Source organism: Lolium perenne, chromosome 4 (assembly GCF_019359855.2).
Source record: "Lolium perenne isolate Kyuss_39 chromosome 4, Kyuss_2.0, whole genome shotgun sequence".
Lineage (NCBI taxonomy): Eukaryota > Viridiplantae > Streptophyta > Magnoliopsida > Poales > Poaceae > Lolium > Lolium perenne.
In genome coordinates this window covers 265,626,241-265,651,362 of record NC_067247.2, presented here as the reverse complement: position 1 = coordinate 265,651,362, position 25,122 = coordinate 265,626,241, and the positions used below count along the sequence as shown (strand labels likewise).

The 25,122-nt window shown below is 45.6% G+C and overlaps 2 protein-coding genes across 9 annotated transcripts; both read left to right on the top strand.

Annotated features, from left to right (window-relative positions):
• The first annotated feature begins 3,774 nt into the window (after window positions 1–3,774).
• Window positions 3,775–8,903, top strand: LOC127331588 (uncharacterized). 2 transcript variants are annotated; one of them, XM_051357764.2, is made up of 9 exons: window positions 3,775–4,096; window positions 4,255–4,523; window positions 4,806–4,990; window positions 5,270–5,419; window positions 6,176–6,305; window positions 6,848–6,966; window positions 7,699–7,916; window positions 8,307–8,446; window positions 8,567–8,903. In XM_051357764.2, the coding sequence occupies exons 1-6, from the start codon at window positions 3,857–3,859 to the stop codon at window positions 6,921–6,923; spliced, it is 1,050 nt and encodes a 349-aa protein (XP_051213724.1). In that variant the 5' UTR covers window positions 3,775–3,856; the 3' UTR covers window positions 6,924–6,966; window positions 7,699–7,916; window positions 8,307–8,446; window positions 8,567–8,903. The 2 variants fall into 2 exon arrangements, with proteins under 2 accessions (XP_051213724.1, XP_051213723.1); XM_051357763.2 differs by having other exon boundaries at window positions 8,558–8,903.
• A 403-nt stretch (window positions 8,904–9,306) lies between these two features.
• Window positions 9,307–15,985, top strand: LOC127331587 (glycosyltransferase family 92 protein Os08g0121900). Of its 7 annotated transcripts, none has more exons than XR_007869892.2 (5): window positions 9,307–9,574; window positions 11,916–12,540; window positions 12,620–12,821; window positions 14,286–14,376; window positions 15,673–15,985. XR_007869892.2 is itself a non-coding variant. In XM_051357760.1 (5 exons), exon 1 carries the CDS (start codon window positions 9,805–9,807, stop codon window positions 11,722–11,724), a length of 1,920 nt encoding a protein of 639 aa, XP_051213720.1. In that variant the 5' UTR covers window positions 9,581–9,804; the 3' UTR covers window positions 11,725–12,540; window positions 12,620–12,670; window positions 12,748–12,821; window positions 14,286–14,376; window positions 15,673–15,985. The 7 variants fall into 7 exon arrangements, 5 of the variants coding, with proteins under 5 accessions (XP_051213720.1, XP_071675247.1, XP_051213722.1 ...); XR_007869893.2 differs by having other exon boundaries at window positions 9,312–9,574; window positions 12,490–12,540; XM_051357760.1 differs by lacking the exon at window positions 9,307–9,574 and having other exon boundaries at window positions 9,581–12,540; window positions 12,620–12,670; window positions 12,748–12,821.
• The last annotated feature ends 9,137 nt before the right edge of the window (window positions 15,986–25,122 follow it).

Sequence of the window (25,122 nt, the reverse complement as noted above, 5' to 3'; positions counted from 1 at the left end):
CTGACAGGTGGGGCCCAGGGGCAAAATGGTCTTTTCATAAATTCATTAAAACCAGAAACTTTGAAATTAAGTAGAAAATGTTTAAAAGCTCTAAAAAAATAATTAAAAATATGAAAACTAATCAGCATAAAATTCCCTATCTAAATAAAATATCAAAGGGAATTTTTGAAGACAATTAAGAATAAGTCTTAATTTGATGATTTAAATAATGATTTAAATCACACATATTATTTTCAACAATGAAAAATAAGACCATAAGTTCTTTTAAACTTTAAAAACACCTTGACAACATATCAAGGTTGTATTATGCCCTAAATTAAGCATCTCCAAATTGTTCTTAGTATTAACCTCTCACATGAAATAATAACGACATCGGAAGGGGGGAACTAACCCTAAAACTGGAATCATGCATAATTGCTTCTTTAACCATTGCCCTTATCGGACAATGATGCTGTTTTTCAGAAACAGAGGACAAGGGTCAGTCCACACCATCCAACTGCAAAACTTTGCAGTGTTCAGGCAAGTTCATCACTTGCTCATGTCATTTGAGTATTTCTATCAAATTACTTGCAAAGTACTATGATTATCACTATTGCATAAAAACCAAAACCACTATTTTCATAACTATGAATATGACTATGTGGTTGGCAATGGAACCATGGATTGTGTTGATATGGTGGAGGTTCCATTGCAAGGGTTTATATCCAGCTAGGATTAAACAACAAATATCGCCAGTGATTCTTGTGCCGTAATAACCGTGTTAACCATAAGATCTGAAATGGGACGGACTAGTCAACCGTATTTCCACCTCTTGTACATCAACGGATGCGCTTACCGTAGCAGTTGTATCTTGCGGAGCAACTTGTGGGTGGGGATCCCACTCTAAGTCCCCACGGTTATGCTGTGCATACCGTAGCGGTTGCGGCTTGCGGAACAACTTGAGGGTGGGGATCCCACTCTAATTCCCCACGGTAATGTGGTCTATGATGGGTTGCAGCTACCGGCGAAGGAGTTTGGTTCGATCCCAGACTGTTGTCGTGGTCGGGGTCCGTCCTTAAATGGTGTAAGTGGACCGACGAGGACCCAGGGTTGGGGTTTGCTACAAAGGGTGGGTGTATGAGGTAGCGGAGGAATATGATTGGCTATGACCTTATACCGGGCCTCACACCGAAGGAAGTGTGGACGGGAAAGCTGCCCGGTTGGCACCAAGGTTAAGATCTCTTATGGGTAAAGCAACACACCTCTGCAGAGTGTAAAGAACCGTGACCTGTCACTCCCTGTTCCGGGATATGGAACTGCGAACGCGGCCGGAAATGAGCTCTATGAAGTTCTAGTAAACCGGTGAAGGCTGACGGACATAGCTCTTTGAAATAAAAGCAACCTCTTGAAGAAATGTTTATCAAAACCTGCATTGGTATTAGACTTTCTGGTCTAATATCGTAGCTAGTGCATTAAACACCTCTTATCTATAATGAACTTGTTGAGTACGCTCGTACTCATCCCACTCTTAAATCCCTTGCTTAGATTGTCTGAATCGTCTGGAGGAGAACTACGACAACCCTGAAGGAGCCGAGATCATCGGCTATGAAGAACCAGACCTCTCTGGAGGTATTGAAGGCGTAGACTACCTCATAGTCTACGGAACCGGGGAGGCTTCCGGAGGAGATCAAGCCTAGAATCATCTAGTAGTAGTAGTAGTCGAGCAGCCCGAACTCTTAATACTAGCTGCTCGAGAGAATAAATGTATAACTTGGTGAAACTTCTATATTGTAAGTTAAGTTGGGTTCGCCTCGAACCCAGGAGTATCTCTCTTAGGACCCAAGAGGAACTCCGAGACAATATGTGTAATATGCTTGTAATAATAAATGAATGAGTTATGGACCTGCTATGTTCTGTTGTAATACTCTGAGGGATGTAATATTTGCGGAATGGTACTTCGTGAATGTTATATCAACGACTGGCATACTACAACATGCAGTGGTATGCAGGGTCACCACAACAGTTCTCCGTTAACTATTTTCCTCCTATCTCACCATAAGAACAAACAACCTGTTGCATATGCTTCAGCAGTAACAAGATGCCCTAGAGTACTGGTTTTTTTTGAACCTTGTACTGGTTATTGATTGCTCTTGACGTAGGAGATATTTGAGACTGCCTAGCCCACAAGATCCATAGAACATGCCTCCGCAATTTTGAGATGTGTGAATACCAGACCATATGCTTTGCCACATAAACGAACTCCCTTTCTTCAATTATGCATTTAGTAGATCACATGATGGAAAGTACCTTTCTCGAAGAACCATAACACACAATGATGAGTCAGATTCTTGAACAAGATGCCATGCTTGTTTTGGAAGGAGGGCAAGATTAAAACAATGGATATCACGGAAATCCATGCCTTCCTTTTTCGGGACACACACTTTCCACTAGGCTAGCTAGTGCATCTTCTTGTGATTAGCATCATCACCCCATCCAAATACTGAGACTTCATGTTCGTGATTCCTTTACATTTTATTTGAAATCTTAAAAGCCGACATCGCATATGTTGGTATAGCTTGTGCAATTGCTTTGAGGAGCACTTCTTTACCATCCCGTATTCTCTTGCAAACTCTATCAACTAGAAATCGAAAGCAGTCACTTCGGTCCATCCCCACCATCCCTGGGAGGCCTAAGTAGTTACCTGTAAGGCACTCCGCCATAATATCCAGCTGTGCAAATTTCCACCCTTCTATCCACATGTAATAATCTAGTGTGTCCCTCGGCATATTGCAGGAAGAGATATGGAGATAAAGAATCCCGTTGTAGAGTTGAAAATATCACTCTCATCCGAGTACTTGCATTTGATTGAAGATTGCATGCCTCATTTATTTATGGAAAATCTATTAATCATCCACTTGTAGCTACAGCCACAGTCGATTTCTTCCTCCGCACAGGAACGCGTCTCTCCGCTAGCATGCGCCGTGTACTTCCCACCGTGCGCTCCCACCGACACGCACTCCTCGCCGCGTGTTCCGCCACCGCTGGCACGCGCTCCCGCCGCCGCTGGCTCTCGCGTGGCCGCGCGCTCCTGCTGCCACACGCTCCTCTACCGCTGGCCAAAATGGCGGACGTCGGCTCAACATCATAGAACGTGGACGGTGACCAGGATGACGCTGTCGAATCCTCCTGATGCATCCAATTTGTGGACTGATGGGGATTTGATCCGATATGGATCCAATTGACCTTTGGCTTGGTGTATTCATAACCTTCAAGCTGGATTTTGGTCATGGCGATGCCTCCGTGAACGGGGAAGGTCAATTTTTTGGGATTTTTTTTTCTCGATGTTACATACGACATTGCGATTTGTTACATGTGTACATAATTTTTGGTGTGTTAGTATAGGCAAAGTGGTACAATCAATTTGGTATAAATTTTTTCACCAATGTTACATAATCGTGTAATGTTCGATATATTAGACCAAAATGATGGATGTATTGTAGTGAAATGTTGTATAACGATGTCATATTTTCGAAAATGTTACATATGTAGAGAAAAAATGGTACTTCAGGAACTTTTTGTACCATTGGCAAAAAAAATTGTACCATTATTTCGTGACTAAAAAAATGTTGGACATCGATGTTACGTTGTACTGTAGATATTAAAAAAAATTGTTACATACAAACCGTTTTGTAACCATGATCGGACATGCGGAAATCACGGCACTCGCTTAACTAGATTGGACGGTCGGAAGTCGGCTGAAGAGAGACGTTTTTACAGCCGGCTGATGCCCAACTGCTAAAAAACTTGGCTTGTTTCCACCCGGGGTTCCCCATTCGTCTCTAGTGGCGGCAGAGTGCCTCGCGCTGCAGCCGCCGTCATGCCGCTGCGCCACCCATCTTCCTCAATCCCACCCGGCTGCTCTACTTCCCCTCATCCCCGTATTCCCGCCGCCCCCAACCGCCCCGTCACACCCTTGCCCCCCGACAGCGAGGAATCGGGGCGACGCCGGGGATGCTGCTTCCTTCGGGACGGGAGGATCCTCAAAGACCCGCCGCGTCTTGCAGTGGGGGCATGGAGCTCGCAAGTCCTCCACCCCCCAGATCAAGCGCATCATCAGGTGACCATTTGTGGCCTCCACCTCGCTTACGTGGCCTGATTTTGACTTTTGAGGCGAGATTCCTGGTGATTGATTCCAATTTTTCATGACCGTGTTACTGGAGCATGTGACGAACCACGAAATCATGACGTTTGTGCGCGACTTTTTGGTCTCTGCAGAAATTCGGGCCCGATGTGCTCAGTGCCTCAGTGGAGGAGAAGGAGGAGGTGCCCGTGGAGGAGTGGAAGACGTGCGTGTTCGCCATCACCTTGGGCATGCCGGTTGCCCTGCTGCTGCTGGTCAACATGTGCTGGAGGGCCATTACCGCCGCCCTCGCGCTCGTCCTCCTCGACTTCAAGAATGTCCGATCATGCCTCGAGAACATAACTAACCAATTGCTTCTGCTTCAGGTGTATATCTGTCTGTCTGCAGTTGAATTGAATTTGAGGTTAGCCACACATGTGCAATTTTTTCTCTTGTTTACATCATATTATAGAAAAAAAAAGTTAGAATGTATACTACATCAGATTAAATTTTCCACTGTGCTCTTTCTGACACTAAAATTCACACTCCAATTACCAATTGCATCTCATAATAATAAAAAATTGATCGAAAGCTTAACATACCGGTTTAACAAATGGTTAGTTGCAATCCCAGAGATGGTAGCTCGGTGATTTTTATCTGTACCCTATTGTTGCTTACTGTGGCGTTGCTGGCAAACAAATTTCAGGTCTCATACCCACTGCTGCGGGGTGTTCATCACCGTCGATGGCTTCAGTAAGACCAGCACTCCCAGCACATTCTGGGAGTTCATGCCTTCATGGAGCCCTATGCGCGCATCAACAGCTGACCGGGTAGTCATCCTTTTGTTGGGGATCCTTTTCCTCTCTAGCGTGGCGTCGGATATCCCTACTGGTTAGTTCTTGTCCCTCCCCATTGCTTAAAAAACATACCCCACTGCAGCTCAGCTTGTCAGGTGATATAATTTAGCTTGGATTGGCTGTGTTATAAAGTCTGAAGCTATTATAGATTGGTAGCAACACTGTCAGGTCCAGAACTTCTTTCGGACTGGCCAATCGTTAGAAAGAACATTAACAGTTGAACATTTCTTTTCCAAGTCATAATTCATAACTCATGTGTGTCAATATATGCACCACTTATCTGACATACAGAATGCTCTCTATTTTGCTTCAGTCCTACTACTCGGTGCGCGGGTGGCAGCCTCGGCAGTGCGATCTCCCCCCAGAGTGGAGACCAACATGTGGCTGCTCCTGGCCTGGGTGAGCTCGGTGGCTGGCAGCCTCTCACTTCTGGGCTCGGCGGCCAACCTAATCCCGGGTCGAGGTAATTTGCAACTGCCCTTCTCTTGTGTTATTGCTGAAAACTTGTGCATGTTTTAAGATCACCCTGTTTCGATTGCTGAATATTATTACTTTGAATCCAACAATTCATGTTTCGATTTTTTTCTATGGGGAAATGAAACACTATTTAATTTGGGGCTGGGTCCTACAGATACCATTCATGTAGGATTAAGAGTTTCCACTTCTACAATTTTTCATACTGATTCCTACATTTTTGGATCTTACAAATTGAGTATGTCCTCAGTAGAAGAAAATAAACACTACATGACCTATTTAGAAATATGTCTAATGGTTCCTCTTAGTTTTTGACTACCTCTCACGCACATATATATCCCTCTACCAAAGCAGACAGTGTGTCCAGGTCACAAGGGCAATATAGAAACTTTAGTTAATTATGTTTAGAAGCGAGATCATCGATGGAAGATCCTTGTGTGCATCATGGGCGTCTAGGAATATAAAGATTTAGAAATCTGTATGAACTGGATTTCATCATGGTCGACCGCGAGGTGCAGTACCGAACACACATTTTCATACTACATGTGTAGTTAACACTTATTGTTGCACAACATTGGGTATTGATTTATTTTTGCTGAAACCTAAGATATAACTCCCACAGAGTTCATTAATTACCAGACAATGAGCTATTGGTTAGCTTATTTGTTTCCTCCAAACAATGTGTTAATTTTTTCCTCCCAATCATTGCATTTTCATGGCTTGGTCTATGAGGCGTCCGCTGCAGGCATGTGTCCATTGAGTACATTTATATTGTTCAATGGCTGTGGTTTTTTGGGCAAACTTTCACTAACGCAGCAGAAGTTAAGGTCTGCCCCAGCTTCCATGACCTGCAAGCTCCGCCCACTAATTATCAGGTGAGTGGAACTTGGATCCCATGTTCTGCATTCGAATTTTTTCATGTTGCTCAGAGTAATCTTACATGACAGTGCATTGCTGCTTCACTAATGCACTATAAATTGTGTGTGTTTATGTGCGATCACTTTTATTTGTTGGAATTATCCTTCAACTGAGGACTGCATAATTGATGCCACCAACCCTAATTTCATTTGCAGATCTTTCTATGTAATAACTATGACCAACCTATGTCTATTTTCAGTTTGTAAGTGGCATAATTTATTTCAAAAGTTAACGAGACATTTATGAATTTGTAATCTTACTCTTAGGTTTATATACAGTGAAGAAAAGATAAATAAACTGTCCTCCCTCCTCCCATTACAGAAAGTATGGAAATTGAGGCAGTTGTATGATATCCACTCTTTACTATTTTTCAGGCGAATATGCAATAAAAACTCTCAGTTACTCATACCATAGTACTAATATTCATTTTTTAGATGAATACTGATATGAAGTCTTGGTTGTTGTTGTTGTACTGATATGCCCAATTGTGTTCTAATAGCTATCTGCAGAATTCAACAAGGCAGAGAATCAGAGAGAAAATGATGGTTGTTGAATGTACAATTGATTGGCCTTGAAGCTCTGTGGAGCAGTGCCACCCCCTCATGGTTTTGTTTTTGGGTAAGGCTACTAGGGTTTCATGTTTGTAAATAACAAATGTTGTAATGTACTAATTAACTTCGTATCTGAATTTATCATGTATATAAGAGAAAAAAAAACTATGAGTGACATTTTCACTAAGTTTCAGAATATGGCCATTGTTGACAACAAGGTAGTATTTGTATAGATTGAACTTCAGCTAGATAGGTCCAATTGATCCATTAATTTCCATTCTCTATTCTCCATCTGCTAGCAAGTACTTGGCATTTATAGTCTTTCTCTTTGCTCAAATCGTATGCTCTTCTAAGGTCCAATTGGTCCATTAATTTCCATTCTCTATTCTCCATCTGCTAGCAAGTACTTGGCATTTATAGTCTTTCTCTTTGCTCAAATTGTATGCTCTTCTAATTTACTGAAGTGGGAGAAATGCAGTTATCTGGTAAAGTGCGATGCTGAATACACTCTTGTTATATTTCACTAATAAATATACCAAGATATGTATTTTTGTGTCGTGTCACTAACATTAAGATGGCACTATCAGATCCATGCCTCCTCGCACGTCTCTTTCGCTAAAATCTTCTTGCTTCTGAGAACTGCTACTAGAAAGCATAATCCAGTTTAGTGTAATTTTCTGCTATTTCCAAATATTTTAATACCATGAATTCAAGTACCGCAGATATCATGATGTTACCAAATAGTTCCCAGTTTACCACAGTAGGTAATCTGACTTGGTATTCTTATTTTTGTGTCCAGAACGAAGCACGCTGCAGATTAGGAAGTCCCACTCTTTTTTAGGCCAGCAGTGATTGCATAGAACTTTTCTCTGAGAAACCCAAGCAAACTTCCCTTAGTTTGTGCCTCTTGGTTTTCCTTTTTTTTTTTTTGTGACCTACAACTGAACTAGAGGACTTGAATTGGGTCAGAGGTAGAGCATGAAGGTGATGTTACAGAAGTTGGATGAACACGATAAGGTTAAGTCCCATGCTTAATTTAGCTTCCTTTTCTTGGTAGCATGGTCGAGTGTTATCACATTATCCACCAAAATTTGATCTTTGAGTTTTATAATCTTTTGATCATACAAAGTGCAATTAGATTCATGTAATGTAAAAAGTGGAAAGAGATACAAATTTGTTTCTACATTGGATATCCTATTTGGGCTGGTCTTTTAGGTTGAATTTATTTCATAAGTACTAAATCCTTTTGGAAGGCAACTTGCTCCAGCTTTGGAGAGGGTTCCGGCTGGTTCGCCTGCTTCTTTATCTTAGCAATACCCAATAACTTATTCTTTTTTTGAGAAACCAATAACTTATTATTCTTTTGTAGTGTTAATAAACTAAGTGAGTTTCATGCAAACATTGCAGGTTATGTGTTTTCTTCTGTTAGACCAAGGAATTGGATAGCTCTTGCACATTCTTCCTTTGTTAACTGTGGGTGCTTCAGTCTCCACATCTGACGGATATGATTATTCTTACATAGAAGTTAATGTATGATCTTGGAAGAGGTAAAGATTGGACAGTACTTCCGCCGAGTTCTTATTCTAGAAATGGTGAATATGTTCTATCTATGTAATAATAGCTCAAAAGATCACACATTAACTTTATACTTTCATTAGCTGTTCCAGAAAAAGAAAGATACATCTGCAGTGAGACCTTCCAATCTTCAATATAGAGCTTCTTTCAAGTGATTGGTTGCTCTTATGCAAAATGCAAGTGCAATAAGATTAGATCGCACATGACCTGTAATGTACCCGTAGATGTGGTCATATTTTTGGACCGTTCAACCATGGTTTTCTTGGCTCAGCTGAGAGAAGAGCAGGCTGACCGGAAAAACTAGGCGGTCTCACATTTTGTATAAAATAGTACACGTGTTTTTTCTTTAACCAAACCATTGTACACTTTGCTAAAAGCATATGTATATCTCAGTTTTATGTTGTAAAATATATGCAATCTAGCAAGCCACTGCTGATTATTAACAACATCAATCAGGTTCGCTAGATATGTCTTACAAAAATTGATATGACATTACTGACAATATGAACGTATTATACTGTCGGCGCGGCGTGCCGCCGCGCCCATTCCTGTTAGTTCTCCTCTCATTCACCTAACGTTTATGGCAAATATTGAAATGGAAAACGTTATTTTCGGGCCATAACACTGTTAACAGTAACATGCCATCCGCTTCAAACGACTCTTTTTTTATATTGCATAAGATTGAATTCTTTCTTGTTGAAGAAAAAAAAAGGAAACAGTCACATGGTTGTTTGTTGCCGAGAAGGAGTGAGAAAAAGTTGGTACTACACGTATTGTTTGGTAGGCAGGCCTAAAACAAACTTGGAGCAACGCGCAGCTGTGTCGCTCTTCTTCTCCTTTCACCCCACTTTCCTCAGCTGCTTCTCTACCACGGAGACACCAGAGTCCAGACACGCAACTCCACAACACACACACACACACTCTCTCTTCTCCTTTCACCACCGCATTTGCTCCCTAGCTCTGAGACGTCGTCGACGGCGTACTCGCGGCCGTCCAAGCGAGCGGAGGCTGCCGCCGCGGCTCATGAAGATCGAGCCCAAGAAGCTCGGCCTCGGCCTCCTCGCCGGCGGATGCCTCGCCAAGCTCTTCGCCTGTATTCGGTGCGTACCCCGATCCAATCAAGCATTCCACTAGCTTTCCTTTCCAATCTAGCTTAATTTGGTGCGTATCCTTCCACTTCACGAATACGAGATCGAGCCGGGGGCTTCGTTGCGTCAAAGTAACGCGACCGATTCGATTTCCAATTGATTTGAACCGACCCGAATTTGGACGGATTTCGTTGCGTGCAAGTAAAGCAACCAATTCGATTTCGATTTCGATTCCAATTCAGATGTCCATATATTCTCAGAATTCCGGGACCCAGATCCAAACTCTGTCTGTGATTCCCCGAGCAACACAGCGCACGAAAAGCACCACAACTCCCCGCCCCGCCCGCGAGCGAAAACGCCCAGCTTTCCTCGAGCCGCCGCCGTTCGCAAAGCCGCCGCCCGCCGCCATGCCGAGTCGTCGCCGCCGCAACCGCAAACGCCTCCTCACCTGCGTCGGCGCAGCTTCGGTGGGCGCGCTGCTCTTTTTCGGAGCCCACTCCTCGAGCATCGGCCTCGGCGGCGGTACTTGGTCGCAGCACCAGGACCAGCTCTTCCGGTCGCCGGGGCCGCCGCCGCCGGAAACCCTAATGGCGATGCCGCGCCAGACCTCAGAGGCCGATCTGTCCTTCGCGCGGCGCCTGTTGCCCAACCGCCACCACTCCCCGCCGCAACTCCGGGAGGATGCCGTCCTCCTCCCGGACCGGGAGGTTCTCGTCCTGTCCGCTGACCCTGCCGTGGGGAACGCCATGTGCGTCTTCCAGGGTGGGGCGTCCTCCCCGGCGCGCGCGCTCGGGAGGCTGCCGGGGCCCGGGCGCCACGCCTACCTCTGCCCCCTGCCCGGCTCAGAGCAGCCGCTCCAACCACCACCCCTGCTGCTTTCATCTTCCTCTTACTCCTCCTCGGCTGCTCCCCCTGCCACTGCCCCTGCCCCTGCCCCTGCCGCGGATTTCCACAAGCTGCTCAATTGGAACGACAGTCTCGTGTTTGATTCCGCCCCTCTCCCCGGAGGCGATCTTCTCCTCTTCGCCAAGGGCACGAACAGCCGCCAAGGGGTCATCAAGACTGCCACTTCCAACATCCAGTGCATCTACAGCAGAGACTCCGATGGCACGGTGGCCTCCTCCCCCGCCACCACTTCAGCCCAGCAGGTGATCAGGTGCCCCCCTCCACCGGCTCCTTTAAGTTCCAGCAACCTCCATGTCACCGTAGCCCTCAACGGCCAGGAGCCTTTACCCTCACTTGCCACCTACGATCCACAAAACACTGCCTTGCCTGTGACACGTGAAAGGAAATCGATCTGTGCCTGCACCATGGTTCGAAATGTCGCCAAGTTTCTGCCTGAGTGGGTGAGGTACCATGCAGCAGTGGGTGTTGAGAAGTTCTTCCTATACGACAATGCAAGCGAGGATGACCTAGCAGGGCAGGTCTCTAGTTTGAACTCTGCTGGCATTGATGTCTCCACCGTGGCCTGGCCCTGGACCAAAACGCAGGAAGCAGGGCTTTCTCATTGCGCAGCCACGAATCAACCTTCCTGCGAATGGATGGCATTCATGGACGTTGATGAATTCATTTTTTCACCAAACTGGAACGAGGTCAAGAAGCCTTCGAAATCGTTGCTTGACTCGGTTGTTTCCGTTGATCCGGAGGTTGGCCAAATATTCCTCCCCTGCTACGATTTTGGTCCCTCTGGCCAAACAGCACATCCACAGGAGGGGGTGTGCCAAGGCTACACCTGCCGGCTGATGAGACCTGAGCGTCACAAATCGTTGGTCCGCCTTGGTGCGGTGGCAGATTCGCTTGCGAATTCTGTACACCATTTTACTCTAAAGCCTGGTTTCCAGAAAATGTGGACCACTTTGGTTCGCATAAACCACTACAAGTACCAAGCTTGGACGGAATTCAAATCGAAGTTCAAACGACGCGTGTCAGCATACGTGGCAGATTGGACAGATCCTGTTAACCTGCAATCCCATGACCGGGCCCCCGGGCTGGGAGTTGATCCTGTTGAACCAGTTGGCTGGGCGGAGAGCTTTTGCGAGCTTAAGGATTATACTATGAAGAAGCTAAGTGAGAAGTGGTTCGGAATTGGGTCTGGAGGCCGTGGAGCAACAACAGAGTTCAACTCTAACGGTGACATTGCTCCCTCCCCCTCTCTTCCATAGCTTATAGTAGTAATATAAAATAACTAAAGCTAGTATATAAAAAACACTCAACTTGCCAAAAAAAATAAAAAATATAGCCCTTAACTTGATTAGTATACACATTTTTACAAAGAATCAAGGCATGCCATTTTTATTGTTTATAACTGCATGTTAGAAATGTCATTACTAACATCAGTATGTTCTCCTTGCAGTTTTCTCAGCCATTCACTGTCAGACAGAAATCTGCACTTGTTTTCTTCAAATTGAGCTAGTTTAGGATTTCTGGCCAATGATGATATATTCTGGTTTAGCTGTTGCAAATTGACCTCTGCAGCAGTATGCACTGATGCACCATATTTACCTTTTGGTTTTATTGTTTTTTGGCACCTGATGCTCTTTTTGCTGAAAGTGTAAAATCCACAAGGCAGACACATCAGGAATTTGTTGCTCTTTCGACTTTATTTGGTTCAAATGATTAAAAGCAATCAATCTGAGGCGGATCAAATTTTTTGCATGGTCTCTTTGACGCAAATGATATATATGAATTAATCTAAGGCCTTCTTTTTTCCTGGATGTTCTTTTCTGGTGCAAAGGATATGTGCATGAATCCATCTGAAACTCATCGGCTGGTAGAGCCTTGTGCAGAATAAAATCTGAGGCCAGATGTAGCTTAGCTCTTTTTGTTTCACTTTTGTTGTTTGGGGTTCAGTGCTTGATTCTCTTGTTTTTCTTTTGACTGCACGGTAGTTTCTGGTTTTGCATGAGGTTATTATTGTTTTTTTACAGGTTATTGGCATGCTTCTGTTCGGTTGGCGTCACCTGTTCTTCTGGGTGCAGGTACGGTACATTTGGGAGTTTGAGTGTTCAGTTTTTGTTCTTATTCTGATTTTTGATCTCTTGACTCATTATTTTGCAGTTGTAGTTTGGTGGGCGCCAGTGGCTGCTGCTGCTGAATATCGATATTTTGGTGGGCTATTTCTTTTTCTAGATGTCTTAGTTGTTCTTCAATATTTTATGGTTGGAGTTTTTTGCGGTTTCTGACAGATTACAATTTTCCCTGAGATCCCACCATCCAAGGAGCTCGTGCTAAAAGGACCCCGCCCTTCTCTTGTGTCGAGGTAATTTTGCAACCCTTCTCTTGTGTTATTGCTGAAAACTTGTGCATGTTTTAAGATCACCCTGCTTTTTTTTCTTAAGTGATCCAAGTCTTTGAAGGTCCTTGAGTTTATGGGTTTAACTAAGTTGTGGTTATCAGATCACCTAGTTGCTTCACAGTGCACATCTAGTTACTTTTAAGCATGTTCTGAGTTGCGGGACACACTACATGTACGTTATTGTTTCAGAGTGCACAATTAGTTGCTTTTTTGAGCATGTTCCAAGTTGCTGGATGCACAACATGTTATTTTACAGTGTGCATTTAGTTGCTTTTTAGCATGTTACAAGTTTCTGCACACACTATATGTAGTTGTTTTGCAGTGAATATGTAGTTGCTTTAACCAGGGATTAGTTGCTTGTCCCATTTTTATTAAGTTTCTTTATTGTTCCCTCTTAAGTTGCCTTTTCATGCATTAGTTACAGGAGGAACTGACATTAGTGGAAGAACTGACATTTGTTGCAGGTCACCATATAGGATGAGTTGTAGTTTGAGGGTTATCCCTATGGATGAGTTCAGCCCGACATAGAACTGACATTAGTTGCAGGCATCCTATAGGATGGCTGATTTGCAGTTGAGGGGTATCCTATAGATGAGTTTAGCCCGACAACATGAAACTCGATTAGTTGTAGTCAGAACTGACATTAGTTGCACGAAAAACCGACTTTAGTTGGAGGCATCCAATAGGATGAGTTGCACTTGAGGGGTATTTATGGATGAGTTTACCCCAACAACACTGAACTAGATTAGTTGCTTGCAGAATTGACTAGATTAGTTGGGAGTTTTTTGTGGTTTCTGACGGATTACAATTTCCCCCGAGATCCCACCATTACAATTTCTGACGGATTACAATTTTTTTTGGAATATGAATCGAATAAGCATCACCATGTTTTCCTCCTGTATGAAAAATATGTAGCATCAATTCCTATTCTACAGTTAAAGAATATGTTGAAATTCAGTTGGCCTACAAGCTCCTTAGTGTCCTTAGATCGGTTTGTTTTTCGGGGAGGCCGACCCCATGCTTTCTAGATTCTGGAGTGGGGATACTCTAGTTCTTTGATCTTATCTCGGCTAAGCTGTATGCCGCAGCATGTAATAGCGCTTGTGAACCTTGTGGCTTCATTAATTTAAAGTCGGGCATTTCATGTCTGTTATCTAAAAAAACAATCTTAAAAAGGTTAATTTCACTTCTCTGGGCAATTTGTTTTATGCTTTCCCTCCTTTTGCCGATTATGGTAATTCAGTTGTCCACCTAAAATACTTATACTCTATGCCAGTAGTTCAGACAAGCATTTTATGACCTTTCTTTTGTCGTCCGTGAGGTCGTAATTTGATATTGTGCACCATCCCTCTATTGGTCCCACAATATGTTATGTTATATATGTATTTAGAGCTTTGTCTCCTTTTTCTTACAAACTGTTTTATGTAGGTTTGGGCCATACTTCTGCCAGCCAATTATTGCCGGGCTAGGAGAAAATGATCAGCCATTTATATGTACCATGGATTTGTATTGGTGCCAAGTATGTATTAGTTCTCGTCTTTCTGCGACTTTTTTCCTTTGTTATTTCTCAAAAGTCCAATTGATTTGAATTTGTCTGTGTGCTAATGGTTCGTTCACATACTTCGATCTACCATGTGCATGTGTATCGTAGTTATCAGTATTCGGGTTAGTCATAATCCTCAGATATATTTAATCCTGGGTCAAGATTGATTTCTTGTCAAGATTCATCCATTTGCTCCCTATTTCTAATAAGTTACACCAAGAACTGAACAGCGGTCAGTTGTAACTGTAAGATGTATGGAGAGTGCCTTCCCTGAGAAAACATGAATATTGAACCAAGTATTTCAGGAAAACCAAACTAGGGCATAAAAAGCACTAAGAACAAAGAAATCACTTAATATTGGCCTATATATTACTACATAGATGATTTGGAAGGGTTCTCTTGTTTAGGGTTAGCTATGAGCCATACAAAGTTGCATTGTTAATGTAGGCAGTATGCCAACATCTATTTCCGTCTGATATGTACTTTCTTGGAACCATGTTGCTTCATGTCGAGTTTCTTGAAACATGATAAATATTGATTGTGTGGATCCTAGTGCTGGCTTTCTTGTCTCGCTATTATATCTGTAGCAGGTAATCTGATTAAAGTGCTTCCTTTATGCAAGGAGCTGGCAAAAGATTTTGTGGTTTCTGGCACTGTTTGAGAATCAGTATATGGTGCTTGTGAGTCCATGTATAAACCAGACATGGTTCGTTTACTTGATTGAGAAATGCCATCCAGAGTGCCATAGTAATTTCCGTTATGTGGTTTTGCACTGTAAATATGACAAATTCTTTGTTCAAATTTTTATTTGGTAAATGAACCCGAAGAACTATTTGAGACAATCTCACAAGCATTGTTGTCTTCTCCTGATTGCCTGAGTGGCTGTGGGGAGGTTATGTTCTCATTGTGTAAGTTCCACATGTATCTTGAACTCTTACTGTATGCATATTATTATACCAAAAATACACATGTGAGTATGTGAGCATCTTTCTGCTAACTAATACTTACCAACTTATTATGTAATTCATTATTTGGGCAGTTGCTGTGCCAAAGTGCACCCCTTAAAATGCTAACCCATTCAAAACGTATTTGATATTTTTTTTTTTGACTGTGTATTTGATATTTGAACATCAGGTTTGTTGAACCAACACTGCTTTGTTATTATGCACAATAACTTTAGTAATTGTGCTTGTGAGCTCAGAGAAGAAGGTGCTTTGTCAGTTCATTTGAAGTTCGTCCTTACATTCTGAAACTTTATTTTCCTGGTTGCAGAACGCCCACTGAAGTTCAGAAGAGAGTGCTCACGGGAAGGATGGTTCGCAGAAGTTCAGGAGAGAGTGCTCAAGGGAAGGATGGTTCGCAGCACCTGTAGCCCTAGATCACATAGAAGATTATTCCGTCATTCGACCTAAAACCTGCGAGGTCCATTTATTTCAGAAAGTAAAGAACCTTTAGCATGGAACATATATATGATTTCTGATTCTGTTCTCTGTCCTACAACTTGGAAACATGCCACTGAAGGCATGTGTACTTTGTTACATGCATCCTTGCAAAAATTGGCTGGAAGAATTTCGTTTGCGCTGACTGTCTTGGTTGCTCGTCTGAGGCTTTTGTTTGACGTGGTACTGAACCTGATCATTGCACATGATATGTCCTTGTACTAAGGTTTGCCACTCTATGATAGTTTGTTGAATTAGATCAATTAAGGTCGGAACTCGTAAGCCGATATGTCAGTAGGCTCCAAAACTGGCAAAATTGCTTTTGATTGCACCGATTCTGATGACCAAACTTAAGCATGTCGTGACAACTTTGTATATGAAAGAAAAACATTTTTTTTTTGTTACGGAGTAGATAATTGTAACGATCACTTTCCTTATCCCATTTTGCGACATAGAAAATGAAATCTCCCATACGAACGGAGATCTTTGTTTGCATCAGCAGATCGGTGTTTTGGCTTGCGTGCCGGAAGTCAAACAAACCAATGCCTGCATGAATGTCAAACATAAAGGCTAAACTGTAAAAACAAGATGATATATGTAATAGTCAGTCTTAGTCGGCTGACATGTACAACCGTGGCCCATATCACTGCTTGATCAATTCCTACAGGATTTTTACACGGCACGCAGAACACTTCCATTGCACTTTCATATCTCGTTTCCCATGGTAGTGCTAGAGAAGGGAGGCGAAGGCCCAGGAGCTGCAGAGCTCGTGAGCGCCAGCGGCAGAGAGGCGTTTCTCCGGCCGGCCGAGCTTGATCTCATTGGCATGGTCGGTGTGGAGGCGCCTCTGCCTGCTGTGCCGGCCGGCGTGTCACTGTCGGCGCAGGCCGAGCAGGAGCCGAGGCAGCTGTGTCACTGTCGGCGCAGGCCAAGCAGGAGCCGAGGCAGCTGTTCCGGTGCCACTACTGCCGGCGCCAGTTCTACAGCTCGCAGGCGCTCGGTGGGCACCAGAATGCGCACAAGCGTGAGCGCACGCTCGCAAGGCGCCACGCCGGCGTGCCGCTGGCACTGGAATGGGACGACCGCGCGTTCGCCATCCACGGCGAGGCGGCACCGAACGACCTTCCGAGGTGGTTGCGTGCATCGAACGTCTGCAGGACGACGGCGGCGGTGGCCGGCAAGGACGAAGGGGAGCGACGGTGGATTGATGGCCGAAGTGTTGCGCACTATGGTGATGGAGATCAAGAGCTGCCAAACCTTGACTTGACGCTGAAGCTGTAACCGCGGTCCGTAGGTACGCATGGAGGCATACGCGTGTGTACTGTGTAGTTAGTTTTCGTTGCTAAAAGGATGACATGTGGAAGAATAAGCTACTCGTGGGGGGTATATATAATATGGTAGAACACTTGTGAGGTTTTTTTTAAGATAAAAAGCATGGACTGCCCGACTTGAAATTAATAAAGCCCTCAGATTCGACATACACATAGTTTAGACATTACAAGCTGCGGCATACAGCTTCGCCAAAGAAACGAACTAGGAAAGGTAGCTAACCGCATCATCACTCTCGGCTGTGACCACAAAGGGGACTCAAAAGCAACTCAGGTGGCTTGTTCATTCCTTCTTGGGGCGGTTGCGTCGTGAAGAAGCTTGAGCTCGACGATCACGTGCTCTATCCAGGACCGATCCAGCGGCTTTGCCAGGGGCTTCCACAGCTGTAGAAAAAACATCGTTTTAAATATAATATTAGCGGGGTGTTTCATAAATTTTGACTCGATGGTTAACTTGTTTCTAAAGAGCCACAGTGCCCAAGATTGTGCAATAAAAAGTAGCCAAACGCATCTTCTAAATCTACCCGAAAGACTAGAGATGATAGCAAACAATTGCGCAAAGTTAGCGGGGCACCAACTGCAACCCAACAACTGACGGGTAACACTCCAAGCAAAGATCCGCCGTGGAGCATGTGAAGAAGATATGCGCAACGTCCTCCAGCCTACCACAGAGTTTGCAACAACCATTGCCTGGCCCCTGCCGAGTTGTAATGTTGAGGCTCGTGGGCAGCTTGTCCAGCACCAACGGCCAAGAGAAGATCTTGTTCTTGAGCGGGATTCAAGCCGCCCAAACATCTCGAAAGTGTGCGATGGAAGCTCCTTGTGCCAGTTTCAAGTACATGGACCTAACCGAGAAACAGCCCGTTGGTTCCAACGACCAAGACACCCTATCTTGGCCCTGAACAAGATTAGTTTGATCAATGATGGCTCTCAAAAGGTGCCAATCTGCTATACCTTGCTGGTCAAGCGTTATGGGAAAGGACAGGGTACCCCCATTACTGCACACCTGCGCCACCGTGCTCATTTGTGAGGTAGAGATGTTGAATAACTCGGGAAATCTTTCCTTGAGAGCTACCTTGCCAGTCCATTTTTCCATCCAGAACTACGTGCGTTTACCATCTTGAATGTTGTGTCTGCCTCCAGCTTGAACATGTGCTTGATCTTGTGTATGCTACGCCAGAATTGGGAACCCCCTTGTCCCGATCCTGCGAAAATGTTGTTAGCGGAGTCGTACTTTGCTCTGATGATCTGCGCCCAAATCGGGTTTTCAGGTTGATACAACTTCCATACCCACTTCAGCATGAGAGCTATATTCATTTTCTTGGAGTTAAGGAGCCCCAGCCCTCCACACTCGTTTGGCCTGCACATTGCCGACCAATTGACTAGATGATAGCGTCTCTTAGGGCCAGTGCCTTCCCAGTAGAATCTGGCCCGGTGGGAATCAAATTTTGCGCGAATCCCATCTTGCAGCAAGAATAAACCCATAGCAAACTGAGGTAGGCTGGACAGACAAGAGTTGGATAGGATAAGCCGTCCTCCCGAGGACAAGAACTTACCCCACCACGGTTCTACCCGGCCTGCCAGCTTTCGGACTAGGAAGAACCATTGCTCCATGGTGAGCTTCCTATCAGAAATGGGGATGCCCAAGTAGATGAAGGGTAAGGATCCGAGCTTGCAGTTTAGCTAATCAGCCACTTGTTGTTTACGGAGTGTTGGGGTCCCCATGACCACCACTTCGGACTTATGGTAATTGATTTTCAAGGCAGACATATCCTGAAAACACATAAGCAAGAATTTCAGGTTGGCAATCTGTGTATCGTCATCTTGGATCATGATCAAGGTGTCATCCGCGTATTGTAGGTGAGTAATCCCTCCCGGAATCAAATGTGGCACCACACCAACTATGTTCCCCGCCGCAGCTGCCGAGGTGAGAATTATAGACAGCGCCTCCACCATGAAGTTAAAAAGCAACGGTGAGAGGGGATCCCCTTGTCTCACCCCTCTCCTGTTTCTGGAGAAGGGGGCCACTTCTCCGTTGATAGATATCGTTGTTTGTCCTCCCATGATCAGCTGCGATATGAGATGAACCACACCTGCATCAAAGCCCTTTGCCCGGAGAACTTCCTGCAGGAAATTCCAGTTGACGCGATCGTACGCTTTCTCGAAGTCCAATTTTAACAGGAGGCACCATTGCCTCCTCATTTTCATCTCATGAACAATCTCATGGAGCGCCAGGACCCCATCGAGAATGAATCTACCCTTGATAAACGCAATTTGGTTAGGACTGATAATGCGATTGGCAATGGGGTCGAGCTTGGTTGCCAAGGCTTTGGAGACAATCTTAAAGATCACATTGATCAAAGTGATTAGCCGGAACTGAGTAATCCTATCTTCCCCTGGGATTTTTGGGATAAGCGAGAGAACCCTGAAGTTGAGTCTCGCTATGTCGATCCTCCCGACGATGAAGTCATTGAGAATATGGAGAATCCCAAGCTTGACTAAGCCCAAAAATTTCTTGAAGAAGAAGACTGGGAACCCATCCGGGCCTGGGGCCGTGTCCGATTTCATGTCAATGACAATTGCTTCCAACTCCTTCTCCGAAATGGTACGCATCAGATTGTCATTTTCCTCCCGTGAGACTCTAGCCTCAGAACTCCAAGCATTGGGGTGTAACCCACACACCCTAGCCTCTTCTGCCCCAAGCAGTTGCCGATAGAACTCATAAATATGCTGTTGGATGAGTCTTTTGTCCGTGATAACCCCTTGATCCGACACAAGTGAGGAGATGCAACATTTCCTGCGGCGCCCATTCGCCATCGCATGGAAGTACTTGGTGTTGGCATCCCCTTGTAAGACCCAACAAATCCGTCCCCTTCGTCTCCAGTATTCCTCTTCCGCACGAAAAACCTCAAGAAGTTGGTCCTCCAAATGGTATCGGAATGCCCACTCTTCTTCATCAATACCCACCGCATCAGCTTTCTCGTCTAAGGTCTTGATTTGTGTCAGCAGGCCCTGTTTGAGTTCTCTGGACTCTCTTCCTTTATTTGCATTCCAGCCCCTAAGATGCTGTCTCAGCCCCGCACTCATGAAACTCCACCAGTCAATAATGTCTCTTCCTCCCACTCTATTGGCAAGTGAGAGCCACACCGTCTCCAAGGATTCCTGGAAACCTTGCAGTTCTAACCAGCTTGACTCGAAGAAAAATCTGTTGCTCCTTGGTGGGTTCCCTTCCCCGGAGTCAAAGATAAATGGGGTGTGATCCAAGCCGAGGCTAGTCTCTGCCGATACTGCACAAAGCGGGAAGTGCAACTCCAGCGATGGTGAGATGAACACCCGATCCAACACACATCTTACTGAGTTGAGTTGCTTATTGGTCCAAGTGTAGCGCGCCCCGGTGCGCGGAATCTCTCGCCAGCCCCTGCTTGCGATGTGCTCGTTTAACAAATCCATCCTGGTCCAGTTAATCCTGCCGTTGTTCTTGTCATGAGTTGCTCTGATCAGGTTGAAGTCCCCTCCCATGGTGATAGGCACCTCCGAGGCGTCAACCTTGTTGGAAATTTCCTTCAAGAACTCCGCTGAACGCGAGTGGTCACCAGATCCATAGATGCCCATGACCCTGCAGCGAAGATTATCCGCGCGGCATATGATGTCGGTGCATATGAAATATCGGCCCCTATCGATGCCCCCACATCGAAAGTGCTATCGCGGAAGCCCAGGAGCATTCCCCCTGAATGCCCACTAGCGGGAAGCCAACACCACACAAATTTGTCCCCAATCTCGAGGCTTCTGAGTTCTTGATCCGTGAAATCCTGTTTGATTGTCTCTTGCAAACAAACAATGCCAATTTTGTGTGTCCGGAGATAGTCCTTAAGCAAAGTCCGGCGTCCCCTAACACCGAACTCGCGAATGTTCCAAAACAGGGCTCTCATTGCTTAACCACAAAACGACCCCGTGCTTGGCGGGTTAAGAATCTTCTTCCTGTCGCCGGTGATTTCTTCTGGATCTTCTTCTTCCTCACCTGCCTCACCAACTTTGCACAGCTCCCACCAGACCCTACTGGGGGAGGGTACGTGCTGTTGGGTTGTTGTGCCTCTTCCCTTTTCTCCGACTCTTTCTTCCTTAGCGCTTCTGCCACTGCTTTGTCCCTTGCTAGAGCTAGTTCATCATGCGCCAATTCAAGTGCCCGAAGCATAGACAGAAGAGGTGCATGGTTTCCAGCCGCTGAGGGGAAAACTATGCAACTATCGCGAGCTGTCGACATGAGAGAGGAATCAGGAATATCTTGTAGAATGGCAACGTTGTCAACCAATTTGGACATACATGGGGTTTTTTCCTTTGCGCGCTGGATCGCCTTCTCCAGGATTGGCATCGCGGACGAACCCGCGCCGCGAGAGCTGGTCCTTGCCGCTGCCACCGACGAGGCTTTGCTCCTTGGCGCCCTGCTGATTGGTGCCGCCAGCTCCGCCACGACCGCTCCTTCTTCTCAATACTGCAATATTTGCTACTCCCTTCGATCCATAATCCTCATAATGGATCGGAGGAATATAAGAAATACTATAGGTTTTTCACAACAACTTACAGAAATCTAGATATTCGAAGTTAATATCTACGGGTTTTCTAGTTGTTTTCCAACTCACAGTTACCTTAGAGCTTGCTCACGTCCGAAGCCGTTAGATTATATGTAATCCGTGCGTCATGTGAGTTACACATTGATTGCAACTGTGTTGCAGGTTGCAACTGAACAAACCGAGAATTAAGATAAATTATGGTCCACCGAGCACTAGTAGTTCCCTTGTATATTCAGATGGCTGGAGGGCCATTTGGAATCAACTTTGGGGGCGCAGGGCGAGACCTGGACATGGCTGCCTTCGGGGTGCTACCGACGAATATGCTCTTTGTTAGTGATGTATAGACTCTTTACTGTATATTCTCAGTGTACGAGGGTTTTCCCTGCATATTGTATCACATGTACACAGGGGTGAAGCTCCCCTTAGGGCAAGGCAGGGCAACCGTCCTACCTTGATTTTTCGTGAATACATTTAGATGCACATGTTTTTTTCTGAATATTTTGAGTGGTCCTGCATCGACAACATATTCCGTGTGAGAAAGTTATGCTAGTTTTAGTGAACATTGTGTAAAATTGACTTCGAACTGGAAACATAGACTCATATTCTAGGTTCAATGTAAATAACAATGATTCTATATTTCTATTATAGAGATTTATAATAAATCTTAGATATTTATATTATAGAGATTTACCATGAATCTTAGTATATGCAGGGTAAATTTGTGATATTCATTATTCAAACGTGTAGAACTGAAAATTTAGGGATTTCTTGATATTTGAAAGAAACAACATGATTTCATCAAAGACATTATCACCTCATTGAGATGGTGAATTGGAAGGGTTTCGTGACGACAAAGATCATTAAGACCTAATTGCTCACGATGGATATTTAAAAGTCTTAATCGATAAAATTATTCTTTTTACAAAAAAGTAAAGTTTTGGCAGTGAGGTGGTATTATTGTTATGTTTTTGGGTTTTACGTATATCAAATATGTCTTTGTTTTTATCGTACTAAGTTATTTCGTTAGCATCATATATGACGTTCATGTATTACGTCTATTTTGGTATTTGCATCATTTTTTTAGTTTGCCCTACCTCAAAGTTTTTCCGTCCTTCGCCACTGCATGTACATGTACTGGTCTTTGGCACACTGTGAATACCAGTTGCTCATTTACAACATGGTATCCGAGCTCATGGTTTAGCTCTTTGCACGCTGCAACTCCGTGCTCGATCCGCGCAGCCGCCGATGATCTTTCTGGCCGCCGCTGCTCCACTTCCTTTTTCCTCTCCTATTCTTGTTGGGATCGAGTAGCTTAGGCTTTTCCGTCCGTCTTTGAGCTCCAAATCGATCTCCCCCATCTGCCCCGGTTCTTCTCTGCGTCGGCCGCTGTTGGCCGGTCTCCGTCCCGGCCACCACGGCCCCTGGTCGGACCCGGCCTCCTCCGGCCCTCCCTGGCCACCGCCGCCTCCGACCGGCCCCATCTCGGCTGCCGCCGTGCCACCTCCGACCGGCACCAGGTCACCCGCCTCCAGCCAGGCCAGCTCTGCCGCAGCCCATCCCAACATCGCCTCGGCCTCCTACGACGAGCCCAGGTGCTGCCCTGTGCGCCCTGGTGCTGCCCTGTGCTCTGCTGGTCCGCCCCAGTGTTGGCCGACCCGATCTGGTCGCCCAAGTGTTGCCCGTGTGAGTAGCTTGGCCAGATCCAGATCTGCAAAAAAGGGAGAGAGATGGCATCCTCTTTGTCTGGCTACGTCAGTATCCCTCGATGCCTAGTGATCTTTGATGGTACCAACTATGGCGAGTTTGCTACCTTCATGCGCATTCACATGCGTGGTCTCCGGCTGTGGGGTGTTCTTACTGGCGAGGTCTCTTGTCCGCCGCATCCCACTGCTCATGTGCCTCCTACCCCGCCGTTAGTGTCGCGGGCCCTTGCTGATGATGCTCCTCAGGATGATCGGGATGAAGCCAAGTCTGCCGAGGCTGCTGCTGATGAGGCATATGCGGAGCAGGTACTTGCTTATTCCAAGGCTCTTGGCTCCTACCGTGACAGCTTGGCTACCTTTACTCAGTGGTGTGATGAGGATGCCAGGGCTGCTGCCATTCTTTCTCAGAGTGTTCAACCACAGTTTGCTTCTGAGTTTATGGGCCTCGCTACTGTTGCTGAGATTTTGTCTCACCTTCGTCCTCGCTATCAGCCTTCCGGGGATTCTTTGTACTTGTCTGTGTTGCGTCAGGAGCATGATTTTCAGCAGGGTGACTCTACTGTTGATGAGTTCTACACCCATTGTGCGGTGACCTAGCGCTAGCTTGACTCCCTTCGCAGTGCTGTCTGTGGCACTTTCTAGTGTTGCCGGACAATACGTTCAGATATGAACTTTCAGAGGATCCACGAGTTCCTGTCTAGACTTCGTCCAGAGTTTGAGCCCCGTCGTGCTCAGTTGTTTGCTCGAGGCCGTGTTGCTATCTCAGAGGTGTTGACTGAGCTTTGTGCTGAGGAGACTCATCTGCGTGGTGCAGAACTTCTTGGGACACCTTCTGTTCTTGCTGCTCGAGTTCCCTTGCATCTTCATCGCCGCTTCTACCCACACCAGTGCCTGCTGCTTCTGGAGGAGCCCGCCCTTCTCGCGGTGGGGGTCGCCCTCGTCCTCCTCGGTTCTACACTCACTATCGGAGGTCTGTTCACCTTGAGTCTGACTGCTATCAGAAGCAGCGGGGTGTGCCTCCTCGTGCTCCACCTTCAGCCCCTGTCACCACCGGCTTCACTGAGCAGGATATAGCGAGGCTTCAATGTCTCCTTGCCTCCTCCAGCTCTGCTTCGACGGGTACTGCTGCCTCCGCGGCTGGTTCCTCTACATAGTCAGGTACATCTTCGTGGGTTATGGATTCTGGAGCTTCTTTTCGCATGTCTTCTGATTCTTCCTCTCTTTCTTCTCTTCGCCCTCTTCCTCTTCTTGTCCGTGTTCTTACTGTCGATGGTACTTCTCTTCCTGTTGCTAGTCGTGGCACTCTTTCTACTCCCTCCTTTTCCGTTCCTGATGTTTCTCATGTTCCCCGTCTTACCATGAACTTGTTTTCCGCTGCTCAACTTACTGTTTATGGTTATCGGGTCATTTTTGATGTTGATTCCTGTTCTGTTCAGGACACTCACACTCGGGCACTGATTGGGGCTGGCCCTCGGTGCCGTGACTCCAAGGGACTTTGGGAGCTTGACTGGCTTCATGTTCCTTCTTCTACCACTTCACCGACCCCACCAGGTGTGCTTGCTGCTTCCAATCCCGCCTCCTTTCAGTAGTGGCATCATCGTCTTGGTCATCTTTGTGGTTCTCGCTTGCCGTCTTTACTTCGCCGAGGTCTTCTGGGGCCTGTCTCAGGAGATGTCTTGCTTCA